Source organism: Amblyomma americanum, chromosome 10 (assembly GCF_052857255.1).
Source record: "Amblyomma americanum isolate KBUSLIRL-KWMA chromosome 10, ASM5285725v1, whole genome shotgun sequence".
Taxonomy (NCBI): Eukaryota; Metazoa; Arthropoda; class Arachnida; order Ixodida; family Ixodidae; genus Amblyomma; species Amblyomma americanum.
The window spans coordinates 83,924,088-83,947,466 of record NC_135506.1 but is presented as its reverse complement, the minus strand read 5'-3'; the positions used below and the strand labels follow the sequence as shown (position 1 = coordinate 83,947,466).

Below are 23,379 nucleotides of genomic sequence, written 5' to 3'. Positions count from 1 at the left end.
AGTGAAGTACATGTGGCGCCACCACTGGCGGATTCCTGCAACTGCACCTGGCCACAATCTGCTCGTCGGAGCTAAAGTGAGGAAGAACGAGCTCCGACAGCATTGAGGTTTGAACTGTTTATTTGCGCTGCTCGCACTGCGGCGGCCTAGCCCAACTTCCCCTTTCTTGTACGGCGCCGCGTTTCATGGCCTGCGAGCTGAGCGCGCCGCGAGGGGTGCTACAGGGCTCCCCCGCGTAGAACGAAGCCACCAGATTCGCCCAGCAGATGTGCTTGGAGGAAGCTGTGTGCAATGGTGGCGCAGTGGAAGAGAGAGTGAGTGTAGGGCCAACGGGCAGAAAAGTGGCAATGCAGGCAGGTTTGAGGCGGTCAGCAGCCTTCACGGCCGTTTGCGTCTAATGTGAGGGTCTTCTGCGCACGGTGTAGGGTGCGGAACGGTCGATTGTAGGCCGGCGTGAGGGGTGGATGGATGTGATCACAACGAATGAAGGCATGGATGCAGGAGGCCAGATCCTGGCTGACGAACGTGGACTGAGGGTGACGGGCAGCAGGGATGACGGGTAATATATCGAAATGTGTTGCGCAGGTCTCTGATGTAGGTGGAAGCATCGTGGATTAACGGAGGGGGAGAAGGTGAGAATTCCTCAGGGGAACACTGTAGACTAGCTCAGCAGAAGAGCTGCCAAGATCAGCCTTCAGGGCTATGTGAATGCCCAAGAGAACGAGGGGAATGTAGTCAGACCAGCATTCCCTTGGCTGATAAGTGGTACAGGCCGCCTTCAGTTGCCGATGCAGATGTTCCACTATGCCATTGGCCAAAGGTAGGTACATTCCAGAAAATTTAGCGTGCTGCCACTTACCGAGGTGGAGCACTATTTACATGGGACGCAAAAGGAGAATATAAATTTCCTTCAGAAGCAGCATTTTGGTACATACTTGCTCATCTGCATAAGTGCACTGCAGTTGGTTCTCGGACTGTACTTGTCCACTGTTGTCGAAATAGCACTGTTCGAGAAAGCGGTGAGCCTGTAGCGCCCCGCTCGGCTCGTAGGCCATGGCACGTGGCGCCGGACAAGAGAGAGGAACTTGGGCTAGGCCGCCACAGCGTGAGCAGTGCAAATAAACAGTTCGAACCTCAACGCTGTCAGAGCTAAGACGAGGAGAACCAGCTCCGACAGCATTGAAGTCCAACATCGCCCCCCCCCCCCACCCCCCCCTTCCGGATCGTGCAGTAAGAGGAGTAATCACTAACGCCTACGGGGAAGAAAGCCTAGCACAGATTCTGGAAGACCTTATCACGGGCCACCCTAGCATCCCAATCATTGATGCACGCTGCATGGGACAGACCCATTCGATCCTTATCACCTTCCAGGTGGGTCCGGTGCCCCGAACTGTAAGTCCAATATTATGTCCGCGCTCGACGTTCCGTATTTGAATTAATGGCGAAAAAGCGTTGCAAGTGTGAACGTTTTGGCATGCGTCGTCTGATCGTGCAGAAGTTTAGGACACATCATTCACTCGCTAAAATGTTCTCCTGTTGTTACTCGGCTGCTGCATTGATCTCTAATATATTTTAGGGTACATATTTCCGAGAGGTTTCGCGCTACCAGGCGCTGAATATATGGACTACTAGCAACCCTAGCCTAGCATTATGTATACGAGCGCACTGCTGCGCACATTGTAGCAGAGTGGCTGCGTCGGCGAAGAGCTTGCATCATGAAAATCCTGGGAGGACTTGGGGTACTTTTTCTACACCAGCCACGGTGGCCTAATGGTTAGGGCACTCGGCTACCAAGTCGGAGGACCCAGGTTCAATCCGGGACGTGGCGGCCGCGTTTCGATGGGTGCGGAGCGCGAAAGGCACCCATGTGCTGTGCGACAGAACCCGTCTAAACAAATACAAAGCCCTTCACTACGGCGTCCCTCATTGCTCATGTATCGCTTCTAGACGTGACACCATAAAATTTGCAATATTTTGTGATTTTCTAATCTTTTCAAAGCTTTCATGTGCACTGCATCGGACCTGCAACGGTTTCTTGGCACGCGGCAGCACCGTTCGAGCTGTCATTGCCTGCAAGCAAAGTAGACCGTGTTTTAGTTGCTGCGCTAAAATTGGCACATGCAGCTCATTGAGCTCCTCCCAAAAGCCTGTAGTTAACAATGCTTCACAACCTTAGCAAACGTGCACAATCTGTTTTGCTGTCGATTGATGTTCTTGTCAGCTCAACTGCTTTTGTCGAGTATTTGCTATGGCTTATGGAATAATTCTGCACAAGCTTGCATGCATACCTGTTTCAAGCTGCTGAATTTCAGTTCATCTGTAGTGCAAAAATGCAGCAGTGTGACAAATGTGTTGCATTTTTAGCCCTACTGTATTCCTTCTGCCAGTACGAATTGCACCGTGCATCTACCAAGAATTTGTGGCTGAAAACCTCTTACTGATATGTGTCAAGGGTATGGATAGGCAAGTGACATAGCAGCTATTCCAGCACTCAGAGAGGTGCGCCCATTTACTGAGGCTTCGGTACATGCACAAGAACCTCACTCACAAAACAAATTAACCACGCAATGCATTTAATAGCCTGCATGGTGGTATAGGACATTACATGACATTTACATGTAACTTGCAGCTCTGAATGTTAAGAATTCCTGTGCGTGACTTCTCAATGCTGGATGCTGCTTTATGTTCATTAATGAAAAAGAAGTACTAAAATAAACACTTTGTTTTATGGTATCTCTTTAATGTTCACTAGCTTCGGAATGAAAATCAATGTGGCTTCCCATCAAGGCACAGGAGAGCCTGAAGCTATTTTCCTGTCGTGAACTTAGTGCTCGGAGCCTAGTCGAAGAAGAAACACCAGCCAATTCGATGGAATTTCGATGGAGGCGAAATTCTAGAGGCCCGTGTGCTGTGCGATGTCAGTGCACGTTAAAGAACCCCAGGTGGTCGAAATTTCCGGAGCCCTTCACTACAGCGTCTCTCATAGCCTGAGCTGCTTTGGGACGTTAAACCCCACAAACCGAACCGAACAAAACAGAAAGCAGACCGCAGTCAAAAGCAGAACTAACTGTTCACATAGGCAGCTACACTGTTTAACTGCAAAATGAGAAAGTTCATCGGCTGTTAATTGAAAACTCTTCTTGTCATGTGGGTAATAACATGTAATATAACCTGTCTTGCAAAAACTCTTGCAGGCACAAATTATATGCTCAGCATGTAATAAATGATTTTAATGCAGGAGATCTGAGGGACAAATAGTAAATTATATTAAACAGCATGATAGAGCGTAAAAACGTGCTTCGGCTTTGCCAGTACACACAAAGGCCTGATCCAGTTGTTTTCAGCATTTTCTACAAGTTCCTTTGGCTAAGTCTTGTATGATGTTGAACGAAAGGCATTCCCATCCAGTTTTAGTTTTGGCGTGAACACTGCGGCGTAGCTTCTATGTTAACTGACTTTGGTAAGCCATCCCTAAGACACTAGTGATGCCAAAAATTCTGGAATGTCTGTGAACACAATGTGTCCCTTGGCCTTTTAAGACTAGCAATTTTATAGCATGTTTATTACTCTTTATCCTTACAGATAATTGACCCAACGGCCACCTGACTAGCCTCTGCCGTCATTGCAGCATTTCGCACTTCTTGAAATCACCATCTCTTTCAATAAGTCAACCATTCAGTGCAATATTCCTATGTGCAATCATGCAATGCATCACACGTAAGCTAGAGACACAGACATTTATGTACTTCACATGCATGTTCAGCACTTAGACAGTTTTGAAGTGATGCTTTGCTGCTCAACGACAGCTCAATATTGAAACATTTGCCTCAGATGTCAATTCTCATATGTGCTGTACAATGAAAGGTGAAAAGCAGCTAGACTATATTTTTTAAGTTCAGTTATCCTGGAGTGAAGCTTCTCATAATTTACTGCCTCAGAGTATGAAAAGAATGGTGGTGAATAATTCTTATCACTTTGTGATGTGATCAGCTTGTCCGTCACCCTCCCTCTCCGCACTCAGGAAATGGAGAAACAGAACTGCAACATGCGGGTCCACACAAATGGGTAACTTTAACGTAACAGCTCGCTTATAATTTCTCCACACCTGCTGTGTGCTCATGTTGATCGAATGGTCTGTTGATGACAACATGTGTTTCACTTTGGGCATGAAGTTGGCAAATATGCTTTCATAAAAAAATTATAAATCCTAAAAGTGCTCGTAAACATAGACTGCGACCAGCAATGTCAGGCAACCGGAATCCGCCGTGGCCGGTGTTGCCATTTCAGCAGCTGACTGTTGCGATCGCGTAGGCCTAAAGTGCTAGCTCTGAATTCGAGCAGTTCGCATGCAGCACATATCCCTGAGGAATAAATCGTTCTAACATCTTGTCGGAGGCCGAACCACAGATATCTGCACACGACCGCACGGTGCTACCGCCGTCATGCGAGAACGGCTGTGTCAGAAGTCCAAGCAAGAAATTAGCCTACTTCAAGAAATCCACAAACTTCCACAACGCCCTCAAACGTTTACTGCCAACAAAATGCTCGAAGCAAAGCCAAGAGCTGTCCGTGGAGCTCGTAGCTAGCAGGCAGTCTGCCACCGGATCGCTACGGCATACTGTTTTCGCCGTTCACTACCTGACGGTACTCGGAACATGTTGCATTCCGTTGCTTTGTAGTTGCTGCAGTTTGAGGCAGCACACAAAACCCTTTTTTCATCATTGTGAGTGTTGGTATTAAAGAAAGAAAGCTCAGAACCGCACTACTGCAAGCAGTGACCATAAAAGCGGAACCGCAGGAACGTCCCGGAAGTCCAAATTCATGTGACGGAGCTTAGCCAGTACGCAATGTCCGCCGTATTTTGGACACCACCTGTTTTCCATTCAGAGATCTCTGGGAGTTCTTATTCCACTGCTGCTTCGTTGCTGATAACATATATTAGACCTACTTCAGTGGATCAGGTGAAGGGTGGTTAAGCGATGTGCTCTGCCTTGCGATGTAGATGCTGCCATCGGCGAGACTGGTGAGACCCAGGTTACTCTTCCCAAGCAACCTTTCGTGGCCAGTCATTCAGTTGCCACCTGCCACGTTGAGCACTGCGTTCACAATCTGGTGCGCAGGCTGCTCACAACACGGTGGGCAGCCTGCCACAATACAGACTTCAGACAAACACACAACGGCTAAATGCGAGGAGGGGCCAGTGTGAGTGCTAGCGTACCAAATATGAGCCTCCTGCTTTATAAAGCTGGTGGCTCACCTGCCACCTTGGACACGTGACCTTGAGATGTCACAACCGCCCGCCTGCCAGATATACACACACACATACATCTGGGCAGGTTGCCACCTATGGGCACTATAAGCGCTAGCGCACTGAAAGCTGTGCCTTTGGCGACACAGGCGAGCCTTCTCATCTCATCATTCACGCAGATCCATCCCATGGCAACGGCTGCAGCTTTACTGCCGTTGAGCCTATGGAAGTCGTCTACAGAGAACGGTTCAAAGATGAAGACAACGATTTAGTGCTAACAAGTGCTATATTCCACGCAGCACGAGCTACTGCAGTGGTGAATAAATGGGTAGAAGAAAGCGAGGCGGCCATTGCCGTGACTCGTACCAACTCTACTGAGTTGCGGCTAAGTACCATGCGGTGCTGCGTTTGCTCTTGAATTTCTGCATCGCTTCTTGCGTTCTTTTCCTGTTTTCCAGGGTGACTGAATGTGGCAACGTGGGCTGATGTCCACAAGTTCTCCAGGCCAGGGGAACCCCCCTGGTCCGCTTCTATCTCCCCAGATGAGTTGCGACTTGATTGTTTCTGCAGTTGCAGAGTAAGCAGCATCCCGGGCGGTTGCTTTCGTCCCCGCGGATGGGGGCTCAGTCAGACTTAACCTCGAGGCTGTAGAGGCAGCTCTGAAATCAATAACCTCGCTCTACATATGCCGATAATTTTCCAGGTTTCATGCCAATTGACAACATTTGCTCAATTTCGGATGGAGCTCGAAAAAAAACTGAGTTTTTGGTCCATGCAAATAAGGAAACATCGCCATGTTAAGAATATTAGCTCATATCACATTTCTCGATTTCTTGGGGTCTACTATCACCTACCTTCGGCGTGCAATTTTGTAAGTCCGAGGAATTCAAGATGGCGGCCTCATAGTAAATCTATATAAAAACACAATTGGTGATGATGATGATGATGATGATGATAACAACTTAAATATTCCACCAGATAAGGAGGCACCCTACTCCCCGACCCCGGCACGCAGGCCTGGAGGACGGTGGCGGGGACCTCCGCGATCACAAGCAGGCAAAGAGGTCTTGACTCTTCGCGGCTTCGGTGGCCAGGCGGATGGCGTGTTGCTGTTGAGCAGAGACCTCGCTCTGCAGCAGGGCTTCCCAGGCTTGTCTACAATTTATGTTTGCTTTAGCTCCTGGGAAGCTAGCGCATTCCCAGATTATGTGGTCGATGGTCCCTCTCTCCCCACAGTGCTTGCACTTATCGTTTTTTCTATCACCAGTCTGAATATGATAAGCCCAGACCGGGTTTAACCGGGTTTATGAAGTTACCAGCTTAAAGGCGTGCTTCCCTATTGTTTAGATTTTTGTCCGGCGGTGGCACCAGTCTCCTGCATAACCTATAATTTTCAGCAGTCTCCGTGTAATTTTGCAGACTCTCGTTCATATTCCGGCAGTCGGGCGGCTCCACAGCCACCCGGAAGTAGAGAGCTCGGGCTAACTCGTGGGCCGCCTCGTTGCCAGGAACGGAGGCGTGTGCGGGGGTCCAAATTAGACTGATTTTTCTGTTGAGGTTTCTACCGGCCAGAATCCTTGCCGCTTCCGGCGTGATCCTACCCTTTCCGAAATTCCAGATGGCTGTTTTGCTATCGCTGATTATAAAGTTGGCTTCCGTTCAAACGCAACCGAGCGCTATCGAAACTTCTTCCGCCATTTCCGTATTTCGGCTTCTAATGGTGGCAGCCGATACGGGGGCACCTCGGCCGTTGACCACCGAGGCGACCGCCGCACCAGACTTGCCACTTGCCGCGTCCCCGTACGCACCCGACTTGCTGTCCATCGAATCGAAGCGTCTGATTAGTGCTTCTGCTCTCTTCTCCCTCCTCTCCGTGTTGAATATGGGATGCATGTTACGAGGGAGGAGGGAAATGATTATATTTGCTCGGCAGTCCTGCGGGATGCTCGATTTACCTCGTAGTCCCCTATCTCCTTGCAGGCCTACCATTTCGAGGATAGCTCTGCCCGTGGTCGTTCGGCTTAATCTTTCGAGCTGCGAAATTCTGACAGCCTCCGTTATTTCGTCCCAGGTATTGTGCACTCCCATGAAGAGGAGCTTCTCTGTGGGGGTGCTAATTGGTAAGCCCAGGGCCCTCTTTATGCACCGCCGTATGAGTGAGTCTAATTTCCTCCTCTCCTCCGGCCTGATGGTTAAGTAAGGCGTGGCATAGCTCACGCGGCTTATTACGTATGCTTGGGTTAGTTTAAGCAAGCTTCCTTCCTTCAGACCTCGTCCTTTCAGCGCGACCCTTCTAAAAATGCCAAGGGCTTGGGTGGAAAATCCCTCTAGCTTTTTGACTACCCCATCATTATATCCTTTCTTCTGAATGAATAGTCCTAAGATTCTGGTTTCTGGATTCTGGGAACTGGTTTCCCCTCTACTTTAATGTTAAATTCCCAGCTGCGCTTGCATCGGAGCGATGTTGGGTTATAGACGAGTAATTCCGATTTTTGCGGAGAGCATGAGAGACCCCTACTGGCAGCACAGTCCACGACAGTGTCCGTCGCCGCCTGCAGGCGTTCCTCGATGCTGGCATCGCTCCCCTGGTTAATCCAGAGGTTGATGTCATCCGCATACATACTGAAATTTAGCCCCTCTATGCTCCTCAGGGCTTCGGGGAGGTTCCGCATCGACGTTGAAGAGTACCGGGGAGAGAACCGAGCCCTGCGGCGTGCCCCTGCTCCCTAAGTTCAGTGTGGGAGACTCAATGTCTTGGAACCTCACACAAGCAGTTCTGTCTGACAGAAAGTCCATGATGTAGTCGCATGTTCGCGCGCCTACTCCGATATCCTGGAGACCGCGGAGGATCGCTTCATGTGTAACATTATCAAAAGCCTTTGTCAAGTCCAAGCCGAGAATTACTTTGGCGTCTCTAGAACGCGAGTCGATTATGTCATGTTAGGGTCGGAGCATCACGTTCTGCGTGCACAAGCCCGGTCGGAAGCCGACCATATCGTGCGGCCACAGGCCGTTTTGATCCATAAAGCGCGTCCATCTCGTCTGGACTACGCGCTCCAACAATTTCCCCATGCATCAGGTTAGAGAAATTGGTCTTAGATTTTCTAGTTTAGGAGGTTTGCCAGGCTTTGGGATTAGAATTATGTTTGCCGCCTTCCACTGCGGAGGCAGGTGGCGTTCGGCCCAAATTTCTTGCATATACTCCGTCAGAGCGCTGATGGAGTCATCGTCCAGGTTTCTTAAAATTTTGTTAGTTATCCCGTCAGGGCCGGGGGCGATTTCGTTCTTAGTCCCAATATTTCAGCCCTGACCTCCACCTCCGTGATGGGTGCGTCGAGCTCCTCGTTGGGAGTTCCGTCGTATGCTAGGGAGGGGGGTACTATGGGTATCGCCAAAGTACATGTTGATGAGTTTGTACATAAATTCCGCGTCTGTTCCATCAAACGCGTGCCTAGCTTTTGATAATCTAATTCCCGATTGGGTTTTCGAGTTAGTCGGGTCTAATAGGTGTATCAGCAGACCCCACTTTTTGGAAAGGCTCATACCCCCCTCCATCTCGTCGCATCTGCTGCACCAATTCTGTTCGCATAATTTTCAATTTCTTTGTTGTGTCTAGCGATCCTCCGTCTGAGATTTCGGTTCCATTTTTGGTTCTTCAGTCTGCGCTCCATACCATGCTTTGCCTCCCACATGTAAGCAGTCTGCTATCGACTATCTCAGAGCATCGTCCCCTTCAAGCGTCTTTGTTGCCTCTCCAACGTGACGCCTGAGGGCCTCCGTCCATTTCTCTATGTTTGTGATCCTCCCTGTGGCAGCTTTCTCTCGCTTCTCTGTAAATAATTCTCATTCCGTAACCCTCGGTTGACGCGCACGACGCGTCCTCACTCCTTTTTTAAGGATCGAGGCCAGAATGAAATGATCGCTGCCCAAATTTTGTTCCGAATTTTGCCAGTTCAGATCTGTCACATTTTTGGAGAAGGTCAGGTCAGGAGAGGTGCCTGTGCAGACGCTGTTACCCACCCTGGATGGACTGCTAGGGTCCGTGTGTAGGGTGAGTCCCAGCTCGTGCGCGTCCTCCAATAGCTGCCTGCCTTTAGGGTCTTGTTTAGCGGAACCCCATTCTGGGTGCGCTGCATTAAAGTCACCGACTATTAGCAGGGGGTTAGTTCCGGCTGCCTTAATCGCTTTGCGAAAGAGGGCCCTGACCTCACCTTTCTCTGCTTCGGGTTACTGTAAAAATTCAATAGGAACACGCTCGGTTCCTCTTTTCGCCCCGTAAGAATTTCCAGTAGCACTGCCTCAATTTCTCTCGAGTTGATTTCGTGCTCGATTGCCGCAATGTTCCTCTTAATCAACGTTGTGACGCGCGATTTCTTACCTCTGTCACGTGGAAAAGCTTGGTATACACCGATAGTTTTGCTGCTTTGCCCGTCTCCTGCAAGGCTATAGCTAACGGTTTCTCATCTAATAGCGTCAAGTATTGTTGCACTAACGCCCGCTTGCGCTGGAAGCCGCGGCAGTTCCACTGCCAGATTATAGACTCACTTGGTGCGCCTCTGGCCATTTTGGAGCTGGTTGATATTTTCCTCAGCTTTTTGTTGCCATTCTCCAATGGCAACTAGTTCTGCCCTTTGTCTTTGTACTTCGCCCGTAAGGGCTTGGATCTGGTTCTGAGTCTGATTGATTGCGCCCATAATTTGGGCCATGAAAGAATCGAATTTAGCTTCGATTTTGGCTTCTAATCTTTCCTCTAGTGCCACCAACGGATCAGCGTCTTCTCCTTTGCGTTTCATTGGGGCCGGTCTAGCCAATTCTACAATCATCTTTTCCTCGTACGGTGCCGCAGGCTGCGTGTGAGTCGCAGCCCTAGGGGCGGGGGGGTTGGTTTCGATGCCAAGTTTGGTTGCGCTCTGTGGGGAGAGGGGGACGCCGTACGCGGCTGCACTTTTGGTGTACGTAGCTCTTGAGGGAGCTTATTAATTACCTCTTTAAGCTCCATAACCTCTTTCCTTAATTTATCGATCTCCTCGTCTTTCTTATCTTTTGCCTGGGAAACGCCACTGCCAAAGCTTACACTTTTTCGATCCCCGCTCGGATTCCGCTTGTGAGTCTACGGGTTCGCCGGGTCCCTGGAACTCGATCTCCCCCTGGGTGTGGATCCGGGGCGCCCCCTGGTGAGGGAGCTCGAGCGGCTGCGCTGCACTGCCCTCCGGTGGTCTCCTCCAGCCTCGAGAAGGAGTCGTTTCTGGCGCGAAATTCCTCGTTTCCGCGCCTAACCTTGGAACGGCTCCGGGGATTCCCCTCGGCGGTCGCTCCGGCTTGCTGCTCCTGAAGTTCCTGCTGCTGTTGCATGTTGATCTTGCGTTCCCATAGTCTCTTCTTCACCTCATAAGGAACACGGTAGAGTTCTCTACATTTTCTGTCACCGAGCGGGTGTCCTTTCCTGCACAGTTGGCACTTGGGCTCACATAAATGGTCTTGTGGCAGTTGTTCCATGCCACAGCCACAACATTTCACATTCTCGGGGTCCGGGCAGACGTATTCGCGGTGTCCGAGCCGGCCGCAGGGGTTTCAAACTTCGTACTTTTTTCGGTAGAGTGCGCAGCGTTGCGCCACGGGCGTGAGTCTCACCCACCGCGGTACCTCTTTGTCTTCGAACAGTATTAAAACTGTCCTCGATTCTCTTCCGAGCCTTCGCACTCCCAGAACCGGAGGATTTCCGTAGATTTGCAGCCTTTTCAAAATAGCTTCGTCCGAGAAGGACAAAGGGACTTCATGCACGACGCCTTTCCCGCAGTCCTGCGGCATAGCTACGTACGTAGTCATTTCGATCTTTTCCCCTTCGAACTCGAGGAGCTTCAAGTCGGCGTATTTTTTCTTCCTTTCCGCGCTGACGGTGGCGACGAGAATGGAATGTTGCTTCACATTCATCGAGATATCCTCTCCGGCCGCGTCTGTGCTGACGCCAGCACCCCGAAGTATAGCGCCAGCCAAGTACGCACTTCCATATTTCATCAGACGTACGAGACCGCCGTGCGGTCTCATGAATATTTTCTCGGCGCCGTCCGGGATTCGGGCAAAGTGCCTTTCAACCGACTGTGCCGCCATCTTCCTCCCTGCGAGCTTCTCGGCGGCTCGCTGCCGTTCCACATGGCGTCCCTCGTTGTTCACCAGAGGGGCCGCTTTACCTCTCTTCTTACTGACGTCCCATTGTCCCGGCACGTTCAATTCTTCTGGATCTAAGTCCGCACCATCTACGGTCTCCATCATGGCTGATACAGTCTTCGAGCGGAGCCGCCGCCGGTGGCGTCTCGCCGCTAGGTCTAGCCTTAGGCTTAGCTCACCATGTGGCTCGTCGAAGACCACAAGATCCCATAAAATGAGGAAAGCGTGGGCCCACCTTGGGAAAATCAATATCCGCGGTGTCCAGGCGTCGAGTGCTGTCGATTCAGCTAAAATCCAAGATCCGTCGAATTCAACTTGTGCTCGAACGCACGTCCGCTCTCCCCCGGTAGAAATCACGGAGTCTCAACACAATTGCTGATTGATTGGTGACGTCATTTGTAATCGAAATGGCGAGGTCAATGATTTTGTGACGTCATAATTAACTTGTCACGCGGCTATGTTTAATCGCTTATAATTCAGTAATTAATGATATCAACGTAAAACGAAATAGATGTTTGGAATCCTCTAGACGAGTAGAATACGTTAGACACCTATGTTAACTATTGAAGTTAATATTTATTTTGGTTAGGCTTAAATTCATTGCTAATATTTAATTAATAGATGACGTGATGATTTAGATAATTGCATACTGGTAACGGGCTCAATGAGTAGAACATGCTAGACACCAATGTCACCTAATTAGGTTAATGTTTAGTTACGATTAGGCTCAACATGGCGGCCGTGACGTCAGCACTCGGCAGCTCACAATTTTATACCTCATGGCGACCGGGCACCTACCGCCTTGAGTTTAAGAAAAATGGCCTTCCAAAGAGTCACAAAACTTTTTCGGTATGTATTTGTAAAAAAAATTGGCGTTGGTTAGCTGTGGTTAAACCTGGAGGGCCGCGATAGCTGCTGCCGGCCGAGTGGAACATGCTCAGTTGAATTGCAAAGCCAGTCTTTCGCCGCTCCATTTCACTGCGCATTCCTTCTCACGGCGCATGGGCACAGCCGTGGCAGCTGGGTTTCGCCGGCGCGCCATGCCGCCGGCAGCAGCAGCTGCACCACACCACGTGGCTGGTCACGTGACCAACCACGTGGTTGTGGTGGCGCCGCCACCACTGCCACCGTCACGTGCGACCGCCACGCTAAATGCTCGAAATGCTACCGTAATGTAGCTATCGCTACAAAATTGGCAGTGGCTTAGCTCGGCTATGCCAGGTTATACGTAGCCAGAAATCGATCACCTGTTGATACCGCCGCTGAACAGCAGCCAGACTTTGCTACTGGTCACCCATGCGAAATGACTGATAGGGTGCCGTGTCATCTCCGCATTTTATGCACGCAGCTGCGCATGCGCAGTTATGCGCTTAATTAGCACGTTGCATGCACGTTAGGGTGCCTCGATGCCCGTTCGCCTCCTCCGCTTTCAGGGTAAGGACACTGCCCGCGACGGCAACATGTTGGGTCACACTCTCCCGTTCGGCTGCATAGAGCGCAATGCGGCGGCGGGCCGTTCGGAAGACAAAACTGCCACTACCGCGTAAAAATCCTCAAACCTGGTGTTCTAACATGAAATGGTGGTACCAGAGATGTTTCAAACAGTGAATCGGAGTTAGTTAAGCTAAAATAGGTCACGTTTCGCAGCTCATCTGCTGAGAAATTCGGCGCCTTGCGAACATTCGTTACATTTTCACCGCGGTTGTAACATTTCCCGCGCTAAACCCGGCAACTCTACCTATCTCGATTGCTTTTCCAACAGTCAGAATTGCTTATTTAGACATGCAGTTTCATAATCGCCAAACACTGCCACTCGGGCAGTTCTAATGAGAATATCAAGCTTTCCTGTCAACGACAGTTTCGAGGCTGTTTGGGCATTAACTTGCTCCTCTGTTGCTACTGCGACAAAGCAGTGGCAGTATATAAGAGATAAATATATGAAAGCATAACAACTGTCAGAAGATTTTGACATACACTGCTCACCTCGTGTTTGGGGTGTGGTTGAAACAGACCAGCGAACCCTGCAAGAGTCTCACTGTTTAACGGTAGCACAAAATAGACTCACATTATTTTATAATTTGTCTTGCTTTCAAGAAATGTGTGAAACGGTCACCTTTGTTGAATCTCCTGCGCGGTTTTCTTTCGCAGTCTACAATTAACGTGTGCGTGTGTGATTCACAGAAGAGGCCTCAAGTCGCCAGCGCAGTGAAGACGACGGAGGCCTCGAGACGCCAAGCCCTTGAAAGCACCCAAATAAAGTTTTTTTCTCTCTCTCTCTCTCTCTCTGAGCTAGATTTCGATCCCTTGCATCTTCGGCGATGCCAAGGAGGGAAGATTTCCCCTCAGCCAGTTCCACGTAATCACTCGCCGTTTATTCTGTTGTAAATATGTGAATTCCTGTATACAGATTCAGTTTGCCTTCCTTCAGTCAAGTGTTGCCTGATCTCGTCTGTTATACCGCCTCGGACGGTGGGGCACCTGTTGTGGAGCCCGAAGAACGAACCTTAACTTAGACAAAAAGTAAAAAAAATAACACGGCCCGTGGACTATGGCGAACAGAGGAAGTTCGGGACGGTAGCGAACTGGGGGACGGAAAGCCTGTTACCAGGTTTAAACAGAAGAGAAGGGGATGGCTGATAAAAAGAACAACCATTCAGGTGAAGAAGACAAAATCGAGAATAGAGGTGACGGGGCAGATAAGATAAAGAGCAGAAAAACAAACTCAAATAAAAACAACGCAAAGACAGTAAAGAGGATCAAGAAACGCGAGATCAAAACAACGGAGTAATAAAAAAGCGTATATAGGAATAATATTAGAAGAAGAAGTACGGAAAGCTGAGCAAGTTGGTTACTACTATCCATGGTAAAACAGCGCGCAAAAACACGAGGACGGAACAAACACGACGACACGAGCGCTGTGTCGAAGGCCGCCACCAACCCGCCGAGCTGACGGCTTTTAGCCGATTCCTGCGATGAAAGCTGCGTTGAAACCCCGTTTACTTGTTGCTAGCTTTTAGGGCCTCCTTGCTTCAATTAGCCTATACTGGTGAAATATTCTCCAAACTCTTTTGCTAGCCTAATTCTCGAACGTTAGTATAAAGAACAATCTAGCAAGCCCTCACAGACCATTCCTGTATTGATAACAGCGTTCATTACCCCCTACATATGTTCGATTTCGTTCACTTTGGCCAGAATAATGTGACTGCAGTGCGCGCAGCGCTTTAATAGTAGCTTGCTATATTCGTATAGATATGTTTTGGCGCTTTACGCGTGGTGTTTCGTTGTAAAAATGTGGAATTGCGCAAAATTATTCAACTGACTAACTTTTGCCACCGCTTGCGGCAACGCATGTTTGTTCTGCGATAATAGTCAAGCAAAGCAACGCGCAAGCAGACGACATACGACTTTCACCGCACGTTCGGCAACTCCTTCGGACTCCGCCACCGCCGTTTTTTTTTTTCCACGCGGGAGAAACCAAGAAACGTGGGAGGAGCGAACACCCGCCCTAACTTGTTTGCTGCTGTCCGGCGCCTATTTCGATTAGGACACCGCGCCGCTCCGTTGCTGCCGCGGTTTTCGGCTCCATCTTCGCCGCGCCGTAGAGGAGGCCGGCTGTGAGAATGTGGCCTAACGCGTCCGCTGCTCTACCAACTGATCTACGGCGAGGGCAGTCCAATCTGCTGCTTTCATGGGTATTTATGTCTTGCGTGTAAGCGAACCTAGAGAGTGTTCACCAGCGCCACCCTCGTCCATAGCGGTGGACGTAGCACGTCCTGTAATACCGCGAGTGTGACGTAGAACGTCATCCAACGGCGGGGGCGGAAACTGCGCCAGAACCTTCTTATGCTACCTATGGCATCAAGACTGCCAGAACCGAGACCCCCGTTCAGCTATTAGCAGACAAGGCATATGAAATGAGGGGCTCGTTTGACAAACATATTAAGGAAGCCAACAGTCACCGAAAAAGGTGCATCGGGGAATATTTCTAATTTTTTTATATTTGTATTGCCAGTCAATTCGTTTTAAAGAAAATTACTTATAAGGCAGCAGAAAAAACAACCATGTCGCCGGTGGGATCCGAACCCACGACCTCTGAATAACGCGTCCGGTGCTCTACCAACTGAGCTACGGCGACGGCTGTCCAATCTGCTGCTTTCATGGGTATTTATATCTTGCGTGCAAGCGAACCTAGAGAGTGTTCACCAGCGCCACCCTCGTCCATAGCGGTGGACGTAGCACGTCCTGTAATACCGCGAGTGTGACGTAGAACGTCATCTAACGGCGGGGGCGGAAGCTGTGCGAGAACCCTCTTATGCTACCTATGGCATCAAGACTGTCAGAACCGAGACCCCCGTTTAGCTATTAGCAGAGAAGGCATATGAAATGAGGGGCTCGTTTGACAAATATATTAAGGAAGCCAACAGTCACCGAAACCAAGGTGCATCGGGGAATGTTTCTAATTTTTTTATATTTGTATTGCCAGTCAATTCGTTTTAATGAAAATTACTTATAAGGCAGCAGAAAAAACAACCATGCCGCCGATGGGCTCCGAGGAGGAGGAAAAACATTTATTCAGAGCACAAAAACTGGGTGGGTTCAGTACGAGAACCCATTGGTCGTCATCATAATCCGGCCCCTCTCAACCAGCGATTTCTGGTCGAGTGGGCTGTGGCTATGAAGGCTTGCCTCACAGCGCTCATGAGTCGGATCGGGATTGCTGTCCAAGTCTGGGTTTTCTGGACATTCCCAAACCGCGTGAAAGAGTGTGCCAACTGCTCCACAGAAGGGGCAGGACGAATGGTTGGTTTCTGGGTACCATTTACTCATTAGGTAAGGATTGGGCAGAGTATTAGTTTGTAGTCGCCTGATTATGTGCTCTTCATATTTACTGAGGGTTTTGTGAGGAAGAGGATATTTCCTTCTTGTGATCTTATAGTACTCCGTAATTTCTGCGTAGCTTAGTAAGGGTGAGGGGTTGTCAACTATGTCAGAGAGAGGCTGCGTGCCAGATGCTCGGAGGACGAGAACGAGCAGCTGTGTTGGCCGCCTCATTGCCCGTCGTTGAGAGGTGCCCTGGCGTCCAGAAGATCTGGATGTTGGAAGGATTAGACCTTTCCAAAATTTCCCAACACGGAGCGCCAACGCGGCCTCTGAGGTAATTGCGTACCGCTGCTTGTGAGTCGGACATAACCGTTGCCTCGCTGTTCTTTGATATCGCTAGTGCGATAGCTGCTTCTTCAGCCGATGTGGTATCCACCGCTTGGATAAGACTGCTTGCAATGATATCCCCCCGGGGTGAAACTGCTGCAATTGCCGCGACTTCGTTAACGGGTCCAGCCGCATCGACGTAGATCGTGTTGTGAACGTTATGTTTCGTGGAAAGACGGTTTTCCGTGCGTCGACCTCTGAGACCGATTCCCCGCTTTGCGGAAACATTCGGACTTATTTATTACCGTCTGTGCCCTTCGAGGAGGGCGCCCCGCGTCCCCCTGCGCCACGCAAGGCCGCTCTCCCTGGAGAGCATCTCTCAACGCCGGAGTCCCCGAGTGGCGAGAGGGGAGGTGTCTGGCGGCTCGGACCGTGGGAGCGACGGGACAACGGCGAAAGCGTCAGTCGCAAAACGAACCTTGTACGCATCGAACCTTTTTGTAAGCTTTCTCTTTTACCCAGTATTAAATTCAGTTGTTCTTCGTTCATCGGTTGCTTACTCTTCAACGACCGTCAACGTATTCACGACATTTTATACAAAAGTTTTGGTGCCGAAACCCGGGACGGGAAGTGAAGAGACGAAATTGCGAACAACGAACCGTGGATATTCGCCTTATTGTGGCCTGTCATCTCAACAGATCCAACGCTGCTACATGAAGTCGTCTCATCCTTTGGTTATTTGAAGCAATTCCGGTGATCCACAAAGGTACTGGTACAACGATGGAGCACATCTGCAAGAAGCGAAAGGTATTGCGCACTCAAGTAACGAAGCTTATCAAGGAATGCCTCGAGCGTCTAGATCGGCTAACTCAGAGCGATGCTAGTGTCTTGCACGCTCGACTAATGTCTCTCCATGCTGAGCTCAACGCTGTGAACAGTCGTTTCGAGGAGATACTGGATGATGATCAGGCCGAGACGGAGTACGAGCAGATTTTCGAATACAACGATCGCATCGTAACCGTCTTGGCAAAGCTGCAACAGTGTATCTCCAACCCGACTGGAAACCCACCAACGACTCAGCACGAGAATAACGCCGCTCAGGCCACAACGACCTCCAAGATTAGGCTCAAACTGCCAAGGCTGGAGCTCACGAGATTCAGCGGACGGCGACACGACTGGCAGCCCTTCTGGGAAGTGTTCGAACAAGTAGTCGACAAGAACGAAGAACTGTCATCTGTCGACAAGTTCCACTACCTGAGGGCATCGGTCACAGGTGACGCCGCTGCTGCACTCGCCGGACTTCCACCAACCGCACGGTGCTACAGCGACGCCGTAGAGCTCCTCAAGAAGCGCTTCGGCAACGAAGAGCTCCTAATCCAAGAGCATATGAAGAAGCTGATTGATATACTGCCAGTTCGCTCTTCGGACGACGTACGCGGACTACGTCGCCTGTACGATACTCTGGCTGCGCACATCAAGGGCTTGGAGACACTGGGCCAAAAGCATGACTCCTACAGCTCACTGCTCATGCCGATTGTGCAACGAGCTTTACCAACGGACATCCTTCTCGACTACAGCCGTCAATGCCTCATCGCGACAACTAGCTCCTCGGACGAGGACGAGGAATCAACGACCGACGACGCTTCGGAAGGCTCTAACGAAACTAAAAAAGGTACTGTGACGTCCTTTTCACGCCTTATTGCTTTCCTGAGGGTCGAAGTGGAAAGTCGAGAAAATCTGGCTGCATTAAGGAACATGGATATAACTAAAAGCGCTAATGACAGTCGAAAGGAGAAAACGAAGCCGCCTTCCAAAAAGATGAATAAGCCTTTTTCGACCGCTGCAGCCCTGCACCAAAATATAACGAAGGAAGGCTGTTTTTTCTGCAAGGCTGAGGAGCATCAGACGCATGAATGCGATGCACAGAAAAGCATAGACGAAAAGAAACAACTTCTACAAGCGGCAGGAAGATGCTTTAAGTGTACACGAAAAGGGCATCGTTCAAGAAATTGTAATGTGTACATGAAATGCATGAAGTGCGGGAAGAGACACGCTACCTCAACATGTGACCCTTCCTACTTGGTAGCTCGCAAAAGAGAAACAGCTAATGGAGTCACAAACGCACAGGTTAGCCTTGAAACGTCGACAACAAGATCCGAATCCGCTCCCATGAGGACCGTCTTACTGCAAACGGCGGCAGTTAACTGTGGTGGCCAAAAAACCTGGACGCAACTGCGAGTCCTTTTCGATGGCGGAAGCCAACGCTCGTACATCACATCGGAAGCGTCGAAAAGAATAGGATGCAGACTTCTCGGAGAAGAAATGCTGACCGTGGGGGTCTTTGGCGGTCACCAAGAAGAAAAATTATTCAGGCGAGTTATGGTCAAGGTGAAAACTAAAAAGGGGAAAACTTGCGAACTGGAGGTTCTGGAGACAGACGTAATTTGCGATCAGTATATCCCAACACCACCCGTGACACTGACGGACAGGCTGAGAATACTCGGCTACGAACCCGCCGATTTTACCAACGACGGAGGGCCTAGAAACATTGGGCTTTTAATAGGTTCCGATCACATTTGGGAGCTAACGACCGGCCGATCCACAAAGATCGACGGAAAACTGAGAGCCCTTGAAACAGCTGTTGGTTGGACCATTCAAGGACCAGTTCAAGGCATAGACGAAGGGCCCCACTGCATGCAAACGATCACCCTGCGAACCTCGGTCACGGAAATAAGCACAACTGACATATTGACGAAATTCTGGACATTGGAATCGATTGGGATAAATGACAATGAGGCAAAGACCGGAAAAAATGCTGCTGTGGAGTTTTTTGAGGACACGGTACAGCTGAAGGGGGGTCGTTATGAGGTAGCCCTCCCCTGGAAACCTGTTACGGCTTTAGAGGATAACAGAGAGGTTGCTCTCAGACGCCTACACCAGCTGACAAGACGCCTGCAGAACTCTCCAGAGCTATTGAATGATTATGATGCGGCTATAAGACAGTACAGCGCACTGAATATGGCAGAGATCGTCGAAACGAACGACAGTGGCGCAAACACTGTATATCACATGCCGCATCAGGCTGTAATCCGCGGCGCTCACAAGCTGCGTGTTGTTTTTGACGCCTCGTCTCACAACAGGTCAGCAAAATCTCTGAATGACAACCTGGAAAGTGGTCCAAATTTAACGGCCGACCTTGTGGGCATGCTGCTCAACTTCCGCAGGCATAAGATAGCTCTCGTAGCTGATATCGAGCAGGCGTTTTTACAGATCTCAGTGAGACCTGAGGACAGAGATGCCCTGCGTTTTTGTGGTACGAAACGAAGCCTGAGCCAGGTGGTCCACTTCCACCAATTCTGACGTGGCGCATGAAACGAGTTCCATTCGGGACGACTGCCAGTCCGTTTTTGCTCTCTGCCACTCTCCAACATCACTTAAAGAACACGGAAGAACAGTTCCCGATCACTGCTAGTCGACTGCAACGCAGCCTTTATGTCGATGACATACTGATGGGAGCCGAAAACGAACAGGCCGCATTGAATCTCTACAACGAGGCAAACGCCATTTTCGGAGCGGCCTCGATGCAGCTGCACAAATGGGCATCTAACAGTGAAAAGCTTTGTCAGAGGTTTCAGCAAGACTCGAAGGGAGCCAAGCCGCTGGGTTATCTATCAGGAGTGTTGAAGGTGTTGGGCCTCACGTGGGAACCAAGTACCGACTTGCTAACATTCTGCCCCTGCACCGATAGAATCTCCACGACAGAACCACCCACCAAACGATCCGTCCTACAAACCACAGCACGGATTTACGATCCCCTAGGGTGGCTATCCCCTTTCATTGTACGAGCGAAGGTACTATTTCAACAACTTTGGCGCCTGAATATCGAATGGGATGATGCCCTGCCCGAAGGAATTGCAGCGGAGTGGTCAAAGTGGCTTGACGAACTGTCTTACCTCCCCGAGGTCAAGGTGCCGCGATACTACAAGGCAAAAGCAGGTGGAGACGCAGCAACCAGTCTGCACATTTTTGCAGATGCGAGCCCAGTCGCCTATGGAGCGGTCGCCTACCTGACGACAGATGGCGAGGAAGGTAGTGCGACAATACTAATAAGCAAATCTAAGGTCGCTCCAATTAAGGAACTTACCCTAGCTAGGCTGGAGCTAACGGCATGCCTGCTGGCTGCACGATTAGGTCGCTACATTCTCGGCCAGTTAGAGGAACCTCCCCAAAATGTCCATTTGTGGACAGACTCAACCATCGCATTACATTGGATTCAGGGGAACGCCGATCGCTGGCAGCAGTTTGTACGCAATCGCGCGGTCGATATTCAGAGGCTGACTGGAGAATTTACCTGGAAGCATTGCCCAGGAAAGGAGAATCCTGCAGATCTCCTTACCCGCGGTCTACCCGCACAGAAGCTGTCGAATAACGAGCTTTGGTGGACGGGTCCACGATGGATCTGCATGGAGGAATGCTACTGGCCTCAGTGCGGAATCGCGCCTACATACACCGAGGCGGAGCTGGAGCGAAGAAGGGAAACGAGGGCACTACCCGCCGCCGCAACCACACCGGCAGCGGACGCCTTGACGGAAATGCGACATTTCAGTTCCTTCTCACGCTTGGCTCGGGTGACCGCCTGGGTGCTGCGATTTGTCGCGAAAATACGACGCCAAAAAAGCGAATCCGGACCACTGACAACGGAGGAGCTAAAGAGGTCAGAGGAATACTGGATTCTTCATGAACAACGGACTAGATTTGCCAACGAAGTAGAGTGCGTACGAAAGAGCCAGAGAATCCCTTCAGACTCACCGCTGAAAAATGTGTCCTTGCAGCTCGACAGTCACGGTGTTCTTAGAGTGCACGGAAGGCTTCAACAGAGCCAACTGACTTATGACAGCAAGCACCCTATCATTCTGCCTAAACACAGTGACTTGTCCATGCTTATAGCCAAACAATGCCACCGACAAGTGCTGCATGGAGGCATCCGCGATACTCTGACTCAACTCAGAGAAAAATTCTGGGTGATTGGCGCAAGACAGCTGGTAAAGAAAATAGTCAAGGAGTGCGTTATCTGTCAACGCTACCACGCACAACCAGCCAACGAGGTCTGCGCGCCACTTCCAAGGGACAGAATAACAGAGGCTCACCCGTTTCAAGTGACTGGAGTTGACTTCGCCGGTCCTTTACTTGTCAAGGGGAATGGTGCGTCAAAGTGTTACATCGCTCTGTTCACTTGTGGCGTCACCCGAGCGCTCCACCTTGAATTGGTGAGTGACATCTCTACACTCTCCTTTGTTTTGGCTTTCCGCCGATTTATCGCCCGACGAGGTGTACCTCATACTGTCTACAGTGATAATGCACTTACCTTTAAGAAGGCAAGCAAGGACCTAGCTACTCTTTGGAGCATTATCAGAAGCGACGAAGTGAAAAACTACTTCGCGAACAGCCGAGTTGAGTGGAAGTTCATAGTGGAACGCGCGCCTTGGTGGGGCGGCTTCTACGAACGACTTGTCGGCCTGACAAAGAAAGCCTTAAAGAAAACGCTAGGAACAAGTTGTCTCAATTTTGAACAGCTCACCACAACGCTAATTGAAGTGGAAGCCATCCTCAACTCTCGTCCACTCACGCACGTACACACCGAAGCAAACGAACCTCAGCCGCTATGCCCGGCATCGTTTCTCACCGGCAAGAGGCTGACCTCACTGCCAGATGTGCCGCATGTCGAATTGAATGCCATTACTGGTGCGACCCTACGGCAAATGTTCACGAACAGGTCTCGACTCCTGCGCGCATTCTGGCGGCAGTGGATGAATGAGTACTTGAAGGAATTGCAAGCATCACAGTTTCACCGAAAGAACCCCACCCGGAGTCTACAGGCAGGCGATCTTGTGCTGCTTAAAGAATCTCTTCAGCCAAGACAGCTCTGGAAGATGGCACTAATTGACGCGACCTTTCCCGGGCGTGACGGGCGAGTGCGGTCATGCATCGTGCGACTTCCCGGAGGAGCAACCCTGCGTCGTCCAGTTCAACTGCTCTATCCGTTAGAGCTTGTGAAGTGAGTGTGGCTGTGAAATGTCAGTGCCATTTCGGGCGGGAATGTGTTGTGAACGTTATGTTTCGTGGAAAGACGGTTTTCCGTGCGTCGACCTCTGAGACCGATTCCCCGCTTTGCGGAAACATTCGGACTTATTTATTACCGTCTGTGCCCTTCGAGGAGGGCGCCCCGCGTCCCCCTGCGCCACGCAAGGCCGCTCTCCCTGGAGAGCATCTCTCAACGCCGGAGTCCCCGAGTGGCGAGAGGGGAGGTGTCTGGCGGCTCGGACCGTGGGAGCGACGGGACAACGGCGAAAGCGTCAGTCGCAAAACGAACCTTGTACGCATCGAACCTTTTTGTAAGCTTTCTCTTTTACCCAGTATTAAATTCAGTTGTTCTTCGTTCATCGGTTGCTTACTCTTCAACGACCGTCAACGTATTCACGACATTTTATACAGATCGTGTCCTTGTTTCCATCCCAGCGCTTAGAGAGGTGTCTAGCTCTGGCTAGTCTCCGTCCTCTGTTATATTCCTCATTCGTGCGTTTTGGTATGGGGTGAGTCGTAATGTGTGATCTCATCTGCATGGGTGTGTCGACCTTGTCAGCGACTTCCCGGGGTGGACTGATTCTCAGCTTCTGTAATATTTTCCTGCCAGGCTTAGATGTTGAGAGCCTGACAATTTGATTTACACGGTGGGTCTCTATTAGTTCGTCGATGGTGTTATGGATCCCCAGCTGTAGTAAGCGCTTAGCGGATGTGAATAAAGGGAGTCCCAGCGCCGT

The 23,379-nt window shown here is 50.3% G+C and overlaps 1 protein-coding gene across 1 annotated transcript; it reads left to right on the top strand.

Moving 5' to 3' along the window:
- Positions 1 to 17,464: 17,464 nt before the first annotated feature.
- LOC144108489 (uncharacterized) lies at positions 17,465 to 19,718 on the top strand. The gene is made up of 2 exons (XM_077641710.1): positions 17,465 to 18,233; positions 19,702 to 19,718. The coding sequence occupies exons 1-2, from the start codon at positions 17,465 to 17,467 to the stop codon at positions 19,716 to 19,718; spliced, it is 786 nt and encodes a 261-aa protein (XP_077497836.1).
- The last annotated feature ends 3,661 nt before the right edge of the window (positions 19,719 to 23,379 follow it).